At 52.0% G+C, this 13,911-nt stretch overlaps 1 protein-coding gene across 1 annotated transcript; it reads left to right on the forward strand.

Annotated features, from left to right (window-relative positions):
• The first annotated feature begins 7,234 nt into the window (after nt 1-7,234).
• LOC104130830 (zona pellucida sperm-binding protein 3) lies at nt 7,235-10,524 on the forward strand. Its single transcript, XM_009643904.1, has 9 exons — nt 7,235-7,642; nt 8,469-8,587; nt 8,672-8,775; nt 8,990-9,167; nt 9,243-9,363; nt 9,470-9,561; nt 9,631-9,776; nt 10,044-10,163; nt 10,394-10,524. Exons 1-9 carry the CDS (start codon nt 7,235-7,237, stop codon nt 10,522-10,524), a joined length of 1,419 nt encoding a protein of 472 aa, XP_009642199.1.
• Nucleotides 10,525-13,911: the final 3,387 nt, after the last annotated feature.

A 13,911-nucleotide genomic window follows, 5' to 3' on the forward strand; every position in this document is an offset into this window, starting at 1 on the left:
GCTGAGGGCGGAGGCTTGGCCTCTGCTGCTGGTGAATCGCTGCTAATTTAACCCTCCCTTCCTCTTTTATTAACAGCCCCGTTTTTTTCTCTAATGCCATTTCCTCCCCCACACCTCCCCCCACTAGGTTTATAAAAGCCTTTTCTCCCTTCCCCTTCACACCTTTGCATCAACTGGCTCTGCTTTTCCCCTTTTTTTTTTTTTCTTCTTCCCCTCCTCCCTGCCCTTATCTCCCCCTTGCGAGCGGCTGCAGACCGTGCTCAGCTTCTCAGCCCGTTGGCTTTCCATCTCCGATGCAGCCTGTTTGCTTAACCCCATGTGTGAGACATTTCCCGCTTGCTCCTTGACCCGTTTTTTCAGCAGAAATGAAGCTTGAATAACAACATCTCCCAGGGTTTGCTGCTGCAGGGGGGTTCTAGCCAGGAGGATGGGTGGAGGGATAAAAACACACCTACATGTGCCTGGTCGTATTTGCCCGGAGCGTGCATCAGCCCTGGGCACAGAGGGGATTGCTGGGTGATCCTGGTTTTCCAGAGCAGGGAGAGCTGGGAGCTGCCAATGACAAAATTAGCTCATTAATTTGGACCTGTGGATTATTATTATTTTTTAAAGTATTTGCCAATTTTTATTTCTTCTGTTTCCCCCCACCACCAGATAACGAGCAAGAAATTGATTGACAGGAGCTGGGACACCCCCAAACAGCACCCTGTGACCTGGACCAGCCAAGATGTCCCCAGTGGGGACGAGCTCTGGGTCCCCTGGGGAGGGCCTGGACGTGCTGCCACCCTGTGTCCCGTGCCCTGTCACCCTCCTCCCACCCCAGCTGTGCCTTCGGGGCGCCCTGGGGCTGGAGAGAGGCTGCATCTCTATCCCTGGCAAGCCCTGAAGACCAGTGCCTGCTTCCCAGGGACAGCCTGTGTGGGGAGGAGGCTCCTCCTTGTCTGTCTGTCCGTCCCCTGGTATGGCTGAGAGCCACTGGGGTTGACCATTCCCCATGGCACCCTCTGTGCCCACTCTTGCGTGGCCGCATCCAGGCCAGCCACCTTCCAGGTGCCTTCCAGGGCAAATTTGAGTGCCCTTTGCAAGCCTCGAGAGGGTTGATGGGCTCAGCGAGGTCCTTGAGAGCGACCGACAGAGCCCTGGAGGCTCTGGGAAGACAGATAGGACCCGTGGGACCCCCAGGGAACGGGGAGACAGAGTTGGTGCTCTCTGCCCTGATGGATTCTCTGCTCCTGGGACGTATGGGGACGATTATTTTTTTCACGTTGCACCACTCTGGTTCCCACTGGACTTTTTTTTTTGCCTTAAATGGAAAATCCCATTGGGGGGCTTATTCCCTGCCTCAAATTAACCTGGGAGACTTTTTTGAGGGGGGGATTGAAAGGCAGGGCTTGGGGGGGACCTGCTGGCCAGGTGAAGCCCACCTGCCCTCCCCATGGTGACAAAGCCAATGCTTTGGGGGCTAAAGCACTGCTGGGGACGAACTTGGCCGGTGCATGGGGTCAAGCCTTCGTGTTTCCTGGGGGATTGGGGCTCTTTGCCCCCGCGCGCATCCTTGGGGTGCATGGGGGCACCCAAGCTGCTGGCGCAAACAGGGTGGCCTGTCCCCAGTCCCGCTCCGGTGGGTGGAGGAGTCCCTGCTGTGCCCCTTGATGGCTCCTCTGCTGGTTTTTAACGTTATTTAAAATCTAGAATCTGAAGGGTTTTTTGTGCCTTAACAAATAAATTTGGGGGTTGTTTTGGACAGTGCTTTGCAGGCTCAGCGTGGTCTCTGGGATGCAGCTTTGGCCATGATTAGTTTAAATATCAAAATTCCCTGAGCAAAACCTCTATGTCCCCCCCTCAGCCCAGCCCCCTCCATCCCCTGCTGCCACTGCAGCACCTCGCACCGTGCTGCCCTCGCCCATCACTCGGCGCGGGGAGAAAACCACTCCAGCGCTGGGGAGATGCCTGCCCTCAGCCCTCTTTATTTTAATAGCTCGAGCAGCAGAACAAAGAGCAAAATCCCAAAGGGATTTTGTCATCTCTCTGCAATTGCTCTGAAATTCAGGCTGGTTAATCCCAGCGACGGGATGTGAGTGGGGTCCAATGGGGGCCGCCGGGGAAGGGACCTTCCTAAATCACCTGTGGAGGATTACTTTTAGCTGTCCTTCCCTGGGCATGGAGCCAGGCTCTACATTTCAATAGAAAAATATTTCTAAAAGCGAGGCAAGGGAGAGTGTGCTGGTACCAAACTCGGGTTAGGAAGGGGATGGATGGTGATTTCATTGAGGGGTTTTGATCTATAGCCTGAAGTGCCGGCACCATTAGTACCGGTACTTTTAGGTACCATTAGTATTATTTAGCCCCCAGATGCTGGGCTGGGGGAACGAAGCCCTTAACTGCTCCCAGCTCCTTGATGGGCAGCAGGATGAGTTCTCCCCAGGTCCAGGACATCTTTAAAAATCTTCAGATGGTGCCAGCATCCCCCCAAAGCCCCAGCATCCTTCTCCACTCCCAGATAACAGCAAACCTGGCTGCCGTAAAAGTGGGATTTAACAGGGATTTGGAACATGAAGGACCTGGCGCTAAGAGCTGGCAGCGGCTCGGCTGCCGGAGCTCGCTCGTGTTTGCTGTCATCCCTCCTGGGAGCAGGCGAGGCTGCGAGTTTATCCAAGCAGCCTCAATGGCTAAAAAAAAAAAACAACAAAAAAATCTCATTTGGCAGGTTATTTCAGAAAGCGCTGGGTCGAGTCTCTCCCCAGCACCGATCGATGGTGGCTTGATTCTCCTCATCAATAATAAATAAAGAGCTTCTGCTTCTCCTGTTGACCTAATTATGGAGGGCAGGGAGGATGGAGATGCTGAGCCTTGTTGCTGCCTCCCCGTGAGGACTGCATGGGCTGGGGGATGGGATGGGATGGGATGGGATGGGATGGGATGGGATGGGATGGGATGGGATGGGATGATGCCCCTGTAGTGCTGCAAGGAGTGGCGTTGCTGTCTGTCCCTGTTGTCCCCTTTTCCTGTCCCCGTTCACAGATGGGGCCATGTCCCTGCAGGCAGCAGGGATGCTCTGGAAACCCTGCGGGGTGGGTTGGACCCAAGAACTGCCCCAGCACCCATGGGTGCCCCTGCTCTGCAACATGGGCCAGCTTTGTTTTCCAGAGATGAAGGATTTGCAGGAAGCACTGTCACTGTTTTCTACAGGGGCTTGTTTCCATGGGGAGATGTGCCTTTCATCAGGATGAGCAGGATCCGGCTCCTACAACTGCCTCCAAATACCCAATTCTTGGCCTCAAAATTGCCAGGCCAGACCCGAATTCAGCTGGAAAGCTCAGAGCAGCCTGGCTGAGCTGCTTTCTGATTTTAAGGCCACTGCAAACATAATACCTGACTTTCCAGGGGAAAGCGGAGCCCTGAAACACCCCCCGGGCTGGATCTGCCTGCTGCTCAGCCCAGGCCAGGGCTGTGAGCCTGGAGTGAAGCTCGTCTTAGGCAGAGGGAATTTTAAAAAATCACTTTCTAGCTCTTTTTGTAGCTTTTCCTGGGAAGCAACATCCAAAAAAGATTTAAATCAGTGTAAAAATCCAGGTTTTGTTGTGAACAACCAGGTTTTATTTTATTTCCCTTTTTCCTTCCAGCGCAGTGACTGGGGTGGAGAAACCACCCAGCTCTGTGCCAGCTCTGCTCAGGGAATTTGCTTTCCACGGCCTCAAAAGCTCCTTTTGAGAAAAAATAGCCCTTGAAAAACCCTCCCTTGTGCCATTGATCTTGGTGCCCAGGTCCTTTTGATGGGGGCTGAAGAGCAGCATGGTATTTCCAAGGGAACCGCATGTAGTCAGTGTTTTCAGAGCCATTTTCTTCCTCCCAGAGCCCATTTTTCGGACCCCAATCGGGTTATTCCTTGCAGCCGCAATGCATCTGGTCCCTCTAAGTCAGAATTAACAGAGGGGCTGAGGGACATTTTAATTACAGATTTGGCTATCCTGCGTGATTTATCCCGGGTAACTTGAGCAATTTATCCATCAGCAGTTACAGCGGATCTGAAGCAGAAAGGAAGCGCAGGGAGTATTTATCGCAGTGACTCAGGAGTCGTTTAAGAGAGATTTGAAACGAAACAGTGATATTGCTTAAAAAAAACCCTACCTGGCATTAAGAAGTTGTCTCCAGCCAGGAAAATGAATGAGCAATATAATTTTCAAAGACTGATTTCCTTCTTTTCCCGCGTTAGCCGAGTGGGGTTTGTTTCTCTTTGGGAGGCGCAGCCGAAGCGTGGCGTGGGGATGAGGGAACCGAGGTGACGTTTCAATGTCATTTGTACGACCGAGTGGCATTTCAATGTCATTGGAGCATCATGACTCATGGCGGGTGAGACAAACCCCCCAGCGATACTTTCGCTGCAAGCACGGTGATAGCATCGCTTGCTTGGGGACCGGCGGGGAGAGGTTAGTGTTGCTTAATGAGCCTCAGAGACGCATGTGGTGTTTCAGGGAAGGAGATGTTGCTTAAACAGTGCCAGAGGAGTATTCAGTTCCCCTACTAATATGGTATTTTAACACTTCGGTGAAGAAGCACCCTGGTAAATAAACAGATGCCTTCGGATGAGGCATCTAGAGAAAAAGTGCTGACAGCGCAGTTCTGAGGCTGAGGGAGCTGGGGCTGTTCAGTCTGGAGAAGAGGAGGCTGAGGGGAGACCTTATCGCCCTCTACAACTGCCTGAAAGGAGGCTGTAGCGAGGTGGGGGTTGGCCTCTTCTCCCTGGTAACGGGCCATGGGACCAAGGGAACTGGTCTGAAGTTGCACCAGGGCAGGTTTAGGTTGGACATTAGGAAAAATTTTTTCACCGAAAGGTCTGTCAAGCACTGGAAGGAGCTGCCCAGGGAAGGGGTCGAGTCCCCATCCCTGGGGGTATTTAACAGCCGGGCAAATGAGGTGCTTAGGGACAGGGTTTAGTGGTGGGATGGCAGGGTTAGGGGAACGGTTGGGTTTGGGGATCTTAAAGGGCTTTTCCAACCTCAGTGATTCTATGGTTCTATGATTCTTTGCTGTACCCAACAGAGAAATTATTTTTCTCATCTCGGGTGGTGAAGTTGCATATAAAAATGAAAAATTCAACAGGAGACCCATCCCAAAGACAGGCTGTGATATTGCTTCCTACAGCGTGAATCGAAGAATTCCACCGTGTGACCCCTCCCGCTCAACCGAAGGCTTTCCAAGGAACACGGGTGGGGTGTACGCAACTGTTGGTCTTCCCCTTCCAGCAGGGGCTCAGTGAAGACCCTGAGCTCCTGTTAGCCCAGGGAAGGACAGACCAGGGCAGCAAAAAGGAGGTGGCCCCCAGTGTCCTTCATTCCTGGAAATGTGTAGTTGGAGGACTTTGCAGATGGAAAGGGCTATTCCTTCAGAGCTATTAAATACAGATTACAGTGATGGATGCAGCACTCGCTGCAGCATGAGAGCTGGGAGGTGGTGAATGGTTGGGGTTTTTTTTCTTTTTTGCTGCCTATTGATCGCTTTTGCACACAAATAAGAATAAAAGCTGTCTCCCACCCAACAGGTCCAGACTTTTAAGGCCAGTGAATCTCCCATCCCCGTTTCATCCCAGATGCCTGAATTTACTTCACACCACCCCGCTGCCAGGGCTTTGACCTGCCAGCCTTTGGCTGGAGGCATTGCAAGGCGTGCAAAACACACCTTTGAGCAGAGAAACTTTGGGCTGTGTTAGCGTGAGACAGGGGGCTTGGGCTGTTCGTTGCTCCTTGGGTTTCTAGGTGAGGTGCTCCTCTCCCTATGGAGCAGGAGCAAAGGTGCATGGGATGTGGGCACCCATCCACGTAGACCTGGTTCCTCATTGATGTGGCTTGCAGGAGGTTGAGTGAACCAACGCCTGGACCTTCAGTGCCGTGTCCCTGTACCGGGCTGGGTGATGGGACAGCACAAGCATCACCTCCCATCCTCCTGGATGCCGTCAGCTGCCGGATTCCCCCTGGGCAAACCCAGCTTGCGGGGTGAAAGCCACCAACCTAGCACAGAGATGAGCTGGGTTTGGAGACAACCCACTGCTTGCTGAATTAATAAAGAGGACTTGAGCTGCTGGAGAGGTTTTTCTTGTTGTATCATTTATTCATCACTCATAAAAATATCAGGGGCAAGGCTGGGACACGGAGGTGGTGCCAGAAAAGGATGATGTGCGTGTGTGTGGCATTATTCGTGCTTCGAGGAGACAACAGCACATGCCTAATGCATGGGCCAGAAAGAGAAGGGGATCCCGCCAGGAACACACCACAAATACAACCACTCAGGCTAAAAAAAAAACCCCTCCTGGCTTGTTCGGCCGCACCATTGAAGAGTGGGTGTGCGCAGGGCATCGCCCCCGTGTCGAGGGGACCCTACTCACTGGGCTCGGCCAGTGTGGCAAGCAGCTTTGAGTGACCCCCAACCTCTTCATCCAGCTCAGCAACATGGAGCCAGTAGTCATCATACTGTACACATGAGCCGCTGTGCCAATTAGCATAATTAACACACGAGGGCCAATTAATCTCTTGATTATGCCTGCCACTCACTTATCAGCTGCTGTTATGGGAAGATCGGCTTTTGTACCTCTGCTTTCTATGCAAATAAGCCGGTTATGATGCCTTCATTACTCCATATACAATTACCCAGTGCAGATACCCATGAAATCGAGCACGGACAGATTGCCAACACACACGGGCCAGAGCCCAGGTGGATTTTGCAGTTAAAGGCCTCTCCATTTCTGATCGTGCCACCTCAAGTCATGCTCCAGGACCTGGGTTTTGGGGGATTGCTGATGCCAATGACGTGGAGGAGACCGGGGGACAAACGCTTGTGGGAGCCTGACCAAGCCCTTGCTGTGTTGGTGGCCAAAGTTGGCTCTATATCACATAGCAAGAAGGACACAGGCACAAGAGACAAGAGCAGAGAGAGGGCTTGTGGCCATTTGGCCACGGAGGTGGCAACAGCTGATGCCACCCCAAACAGGCAAGACAGAGGGACATGGGACAAGCTGCTCCAGGGTAATTCCCAGGTACAGGTCCAGGGAAATCACCCTCCATGTTCCAAGAGGGAGGGATGGTCCCAGCTGGATTCCGTTGCCCTGGGCTGCTCCTAGCTGGGTGGGAGCTGTGCCTGCAGCACCCAGGTGTGCCCCATCTGGGCTGGGGCTGCTGGGAGTGCTGGTATAAAAGGCTCCTGAGCAGCATCTTCTCCATGAGCTGGTTTTTCTGGGGTCAGGATGGGGTCTGGGGGCAGTTTGGGTCTAGCTCTGTTCTGCTGGGTGCTGGCTGAAGCAGCATCTTACAGCCCCTGGGTTTTCCCTCAAAGGGACTTGGGGGTCTTGAGGGTCCGGGGGGACTCCTCTTGGAGCCGGCCCCGTGTGCCTTCCTTCTCCCAGCCTTCTCCCTGGGCATGGGTGGATGTCTCCCAGCTCCAGGCTGCTGCCCCGCTGCACCCTGTGTTTGTGCAGTGCCAGGAGGCGCAGGTGGTGGTCACGGTGCACAGGGACCTCTTTGGCACAGGACGCCTGGTCAGGGCTGCAGACTTGACCCTGGGCTCGGCCAGCTGCTTGCCTGTGGCCCAGAGTGTGGCTGAGAGCACGGTGACCTTCGTGGCTGGGCTGCATGAGTGTGGCAGCACCTTGCAGGTGAGGTGGGACACTGGGCCAAGGGGCTGCTCCATCCCTGGTAATGCTGTGTAGGTAATGGACCTTCTCTGGGCTTTGACTGGTACCGGGTGGGTAAGTGGGAATTACTGTGGATGGCTGAACTGGTAAAGAGCAATGTGCTGTTGCACTGCTGAATTCATCTTGGTGAAGATCTCGGTCCTAGAAATGATCTGGAGAAGGTGATGGCTTGGTGTGAGGAGGGGCTCATCTGGTTGAAGCAGCTCTCTAGTGAGGGGTGGTGTGACCATAGCAGAGCTAGCTTTTGGAGCATGCGTACCACCCTCAAGCTCTGGATGAGGTGCACACTCAACAGCAAGCAAGGCTTGTACTGGGTTTATGACTCGGATGCAACTGGATGCCTGAGTATATGGGAGAATGGGGCATAACTTGAAACTGTGGTGACTATGGCTGGGAAAGCAGGGAAAGGGACCCACTGACCTCCTCAGTGGAAGAGGGTGAGGCTGCTTGGAGCTGGTGTGCGTCAGCTCACCTGAGGAATGATGTTTGCAGACTTACTGTCCTACAGCCCCTGCCCACCTGATGTGGGTACTTGCTGGAGGGCTAAAGTCATCAAGACTGACCTCCTACAGGGCTTGCACCCTTGTCCTCCTGTGCTGGGATGCCAATACAAGCTTCATGGCATCCTGTATGTGCTGGACTGGGAATGTAGAGGACAGCCTGGGCCTTTACAGCTGATGGACCTGTATGTCCTACCCAGCCTTGACTGTGCTCTCTGATGGTGCTGAGCTTCTGGTTGACTAGTTTGTTTTACTGATTTATCAGCTCTCCCAAATGTCCCTTCCAGATGACCCCAGAGTCCTTGATCTACAAAACAAGTTTGTCCTACAAACCTACTCCTTCTGGCAACCTGGTCATCATAAGGACCAATGCGGCTGCGGTTCCTATTGAGTGTCACTATCCTAGGTGAGCAAATGTGACTGTGTCTTTGCTCCTGTGGACCTGAGGTGGTTGGTGGCATCTTTGTTAACGCACATCTCTTCCATTTAGGAAGAGCAATGTGAGCAGCAACGCTGTCCAGCCCACGTGGGCTCCCTTCCGCTCCACCCTGTCGGCAGAGGAGCGGCTGATGTTCTCCCTGCGCCTCATGAATGGTGGGTCCAGACCTGGCAGCCTCCCCTCCCTCAGGTTCCTGCTCCTGCCTGTTCTTGGTCACATGCTGAGAGCCCAAGCAGAGCTATAATCTGGGATCAAATAAATCTTGCAGGAGTATTGGTGGGGTTGATCCTTGGTTAAGAGGTCCCATGTGCAAGGGAGGGCAATGTGCGTTTCTCCAAAGTGATCTGTAGCCTTGAATGTGCCTTGCAGATGACTGGAGCACTGAAAGACTCTCCAATGGCTTCCAGCTGGGGGAAAGCCTGCACCTCCAGGCTGATGTTGTTTCTGGGGACCATGTACCTCTAAGGCTCTTTGTGGATGACTGTGTTGCGACTCTGAGTCCAGATAGGAACTCCTCTCCCCGATATGCCTTGATTGACCTCAGCGGGTAAGGGGTGCAGTGCTCTGTGGGAGGTACTGCTGTAGCTGGCTGCGATGTCCCTGACTTCTGACCCTTGTCCAGGTGCTTGGTGGATGGGAGAGCAGATGACACTGCTTCAGTCTTCATTTCTCCAAGGCCGAGGCAGGAAACGCTGCAGTTCATGGTTGATGCATTCAAGTTTGCAGGAGATGACAGAAGCCTGGTGAGATGTGGTGCTCACCCCACCTTCCTCAGTGTGTTCAGAAGCTGTGCTGTTCTGCATGAACAAATCGATTTAACCTTGGGTGTTGGTTTCATTTCTCTTCCAGATCTACATCACCTGCCACCTGAAGGTCTCCCCAGCTGACCAAGCCCCAAATCCATTGAACAAGGCCTGTTCCTTCAACAAAGCAAGCAGCCTGTGAGTAGCTGATGCATGTAGGGAGGGGACCAGCCTGGAGAAGAAGGCTTACAGGTAATTCTGTTTCAGTTGGGCTCCAGTGGAGGGTACTGGAGACATCTGCAGCTGCTGTGAGACTGGCAACTGTCCATTGTATGGAGGATACTCTTGGAGAATTAACCCTCCGGCCAGATGGCCAGGGAGGCGCTTGAAGAGAGATGTCCCTTCTAAGCAAGGTAGGACTTTGTCCAAAATGTAGCCCCTAGGTAGGGTGACCCTCCAGGCTGGCATGGCCAAGATACTGGAAAATCCTTGGCATATGTATCTCACCTTGAGGACAAACCTTCTCTGATGTCCTTGAGCATTGTAATTGTCTAGGTGTCTTTCATATTTAAAACCACTTGGAAACCCCCTCTTGGCAGGGTCGCCTTTCTGTAAACTCTAACCCAGACTAAGCAGGAATTGCCTCTGCCATGAACTCACTAATGTTCATCTCTTCTCAGGTGGGTCTGCAAGGGCAGCAGAGGCTGAAGTCTCAGTTGGACCATTATTAATCCTTGATCCAGCTCGGGGATTATGGAGTTCCTCAGGAGGTCTTGCACCAGCAAGGAAGAACCCACATGGTATGTGTTGGGTTTTTTTGTTTGACTGTGTCTTTGGGTTTCAATTGAAAGTGACTGCAGGTTGATCTAGTCATGAATTCCCCATGATTTCAACCCTGGACAGAGACTTTTTAGTATAATTGCCAAAAGATGGTCTGGGGGACTTCTTCCCAAAGGTGTCTGCAAGTTCATCCCCTGACAGTTGGTGGAAAGCCATTAAATGTGTCGTAAATGGCTCTTGTCTCTTCCAGGTGCTGCTGAAGGACTTCCTATGTTGGTCCAAGTTGCCCTGCTCATGGCAGCCACTGTGCTGAGCTTAACTGCTCTTGGACTGTTTCTTGTGTGCAGAAAACATAGCTGTGCCCCTGGAATGTCACTGTAACTCCCTGACTCTAATAAAGAGAAATATTTCTGGCTTCCCCTTGTGTCCTCAGTGGGGAGGAGGGATAGCAAGCAGCCTTTGCTCAGGTCTTCTCTCATGGGATGGGAGTTGGAGCTCTTCTTGGGCACCACTCTTCAGTTAAGCCATCTCCTGGGGTGGCCACAAGCTCTTGGGAAGCCACCAATGAACTAGTGGTGGGACGAAAGACATGGAGAGCTGTTGCCACCTGAAAGCATCTCCCAAACCACAGCACTTGGAGATGGGAGGTGCCTCTCTACAGACTTTCCAAGTGTCCAGGGCTGTTGTTGAGGCTCCCAGCATGTATGCATGGCATATAACACTGTGCCTGACAGCAAGGAATCCTAAATATGGGCTGCAAACAAGGTATGGCTCCTATTTTCAGGTAAATGAGGGAAGAATTGATGCTGTTAACAGATGCTAAATGGATTCTTATGTCTAGAAGTCCTGTTTGCTCCTCTTTAGCAGGGGTGATACTGGAAGATGTGACAGCAGGAGCTCTGTCTTGGGCTTGTTGTGGGAGTTGTTGCAGCCTGGGTGAGGAGATGCTACCTCTTGAAGGACATGACAGCAGCTTGAACTTTGGGATTTTTGTGGGTGCTGGCGCTGAGTATGGCTTCTGCTGCTGGGAGAACTGGGAAAAACTTGGTTTTGGAGATGGCCAAGGGCTGAAGATGGGTGTTGCTTCTAGTTGGTATGGCCTCTGCTGTATGGAGAGCAGGATGGGGAGCTGGAACTGGTGACTTTGTAATTAAGAGAAAGGGGACAAATAGGGAAAGCTACTGGTCCACCCACTCTAAACAGATCTTAAAATACAAAGGGGGGGTCAGTAGGTCTGCCCAGATTATCACCACCTCTCCTTGCAGCAGCCTTGGGACTCTGTCCCTGCTGTGCTATAGGGCACAGGAGTCCTTATCACACTTAAATTGAGTCAGTATGTATGAGATGGGCCTTAAAGCTATGTTAAATTGCTCTCCTTGATCTGTGGCTTTCTGTCCTACACAGCACAGGCTTATCCTGGCCTCTTGGCTTAGGCTGCTGAAGGTTTGAGGTGTCTTCTGCCTGGTGGAATTCAAGCTGGGTCTTGACTTCTGAAGTGGTGAGCTGAACTCCAGTCATGCTTCTTGGGAGCTTCAAGTAACACAAATATTTCTCAAGAGATGTTTGCTTACCCCAGGCTGTGCACCATTTGCAGCCATATGCCCCAGGGAGCAGTGGCCACCTCTGCTCCTGCCTGGAAGGTTGCAGGATTTTCTTATCCCATGGCTGGAGGGTTGCATATTTTGGGGTGCTGCTTGGTATAAAGAACACTGCATCAGGTGAACCCTCGGTTTATGTAGTGTGGGTGACCACAGCAAGGGGGTTGGATTCCCTGAAGCATGAATGAGCCTCAGTTGGTGCTGGTGACCCTTGTGTGCTTTGCAGGGGGAATCCCCAAGCCTGTTGACTCCCCCACCCATCCTTCTGCTCTGAATGACCTTATACCTTGTGTTCTTGCTCTCTCTATTCTGGGAAAATTCAAAGACCTGATGCTTGCAGCAGCCTTTTTTTTGTGCTGATGAAACAGCTCTTGGCCTTGGATAAAGAGTAAAAGGGGCAAAGGAGCACAACTGACTCGGAGCAATGATCCTTTGCTTTTGCTAGAGTGTTCTGAAAACTGCTGCTGTTAAAGGCATTACCTAAATTTGGCAGCTGAAGGCTGGAAATGGCACTTTTGCCCTTAAGCTCTCAGGCTGCAATCCCCTAGCTGCTAGGATGCAATTGAGTGATGCTGATCCTGCTTACAATGTACTCCAGCAAAGCCCATACAGCTACAGCCCTGCAAATGAGCCTTCCCCAATGCTGGGGAAATCACCTTGCCAGGGTGTGGAGCAGGAACCCTCTCCCTGGGCAGGCTGGGTTTGAGAGCCCAAGGATGATGGGGCTTGAGGCAAATGTTTCCTGCTTCTGTTTTCCATGAATTAAGCGGCTGTGCTGAAATAATCAGGTGGAAAAATGAGGCAGCCCTGGAAGCTTTTTTTTTTTGATGAAATAATTGCAGATCAGGTTGTCAGCCTTCATGTTTAATGCACAAGCTTCTTCCTGAAGGAGCTACAGAAACTTAACCTCCCCTTTTTTCCCCCTTTTCATTTTTACCTTGGCAGGGTGAGATGTACTATGAGGCTGGGCTGAGTGTGCAGCCAGGCTGTGATGCTACCCTTTGAAAATTGTTGGTGCTCCTTCCAAGGGCATGGAGACCCAGCACTGCCCTCTGGGTGAGAGTTGGAGGTTGTCCTTCACAGGTTGTCCTCTTCTAACCATCTAATCTTGAGGCTCCTCATTTGTCAATAAAGCCACTTTCTTCCCACCCTCCAAAGAAATCTGCCGCTGAGCAAGACCTGCTGCTCTTGTCCTATGCCACCAGGGTTTGCCTGTGGCATCTGGGTGTTGAATCTCTCCAGCAAGCTCTTCCAGCTGTGAAAATCCAGTCCCATGCTGGGCAGGTGCCACCTCTCTTCCCAGACCCCTCAGGAGCTTCATAAACAAGCTGTGCTTTGAGGTTATTTCTTCTTGATTCAAGATGCAGACTTGTGACCTTCTCTGGCACAGGCTCAAAGGATGTTGCCATCAGCACAGGGCTTCTTCCCCTCTGAGGGCTTCAGCATCCAGGCTGGCAAATGGAGAAGCAATCTGGCTGCACTTTGGGCTCCAAGCCCTGTTGGATCTGACCCTATTAACACTACTCCCTCAGCCTGTGTTCAGATCCCCTTTTTGAGGCCCATTTTCAGCAGGGAAGACTTGAGCTGGGAGCTGCTGTGCTCAGGGCTGTCCTCTCCTCTTGACAAACCCTGGCCCAGGAGGGGCTGCACATCAGCTACTACTGCTTAGAACACTGTTGGCTTCCCCTGTCCTAGCCAGCACATCTGTGGATTTTAGTATTATAATTTAATGCAGCTATGAATTCTTTAATAAATTATCAATCCTAACCACACTTTTTTCCACTCCATATTTAGCAGGAAAAACCTGATAGGAAGGCTGAGGAAGAGAAGGGTTTGATGGAGAAACACCTCCTAGTACTCCAGTGCCAGGTGAAGGCTCCTGAAGCTGGGGTTGCTGTGGGTGGATTAAGGAGCTGGGGAGGGGAAGAGGTCTCATGGAGGATGACAGAGTGTTTATCCCATTAAGGGATCAGGCAGGAATTTGCTGCTGGATGCTCTTAAGAGTTGGGTAGTGCCAAATATCACTCCACTGTCCCCAAAGGCACGGAGATCTCTTGCTGGAGGTGCGGTAGGGGACATTGCTGGTCCACTTTTCCTGTTGGGTTTAACACAGCCCTGTGCAATTGCTTGACGGATGAAGAGAGGAAGTGTGCAACATGCTGGTGGTGTT

The sequence above is a fragment of the Egretta garzetta genome, unplaced genomic scaffold (assembly GCF_000687185.1).
Source record: "Egretta garzetta isolate BGI_Z169 unplaced genomic scaffold, ASM68718v1 scaffold287, whole genome shotgun sequence".
NCBI lineage: Eukaryota > Metazoa > Chordata > Aves > Pelecaniformes > Ardeidae > Egretta > Egretta garzetta.

Coding starts and splice junctions, on each gene's coding strand:
- LOC104130830 (XM_009643904.1), top strand. CDS start 7,235: ATGGGGTCTGGGGGCAGTTTGGGTCTAGCTCTGTTCTGCTGGGTGCTG. Junction 8,588..8,671: donor ATTGAGTGTCACTATCCTAG/GTGAGCAAATGT, acceptor TCTTCCATTTAG/GAAGAGCAATGTGAGCAGCA. Junction 9,168..9,242: donor GCCTTGATTGACCTCAGCGG/GTAAGGGGTGCA, acceptor ACCCTTGTCCAG/GTGCTTGGTGGATGGGAGAG.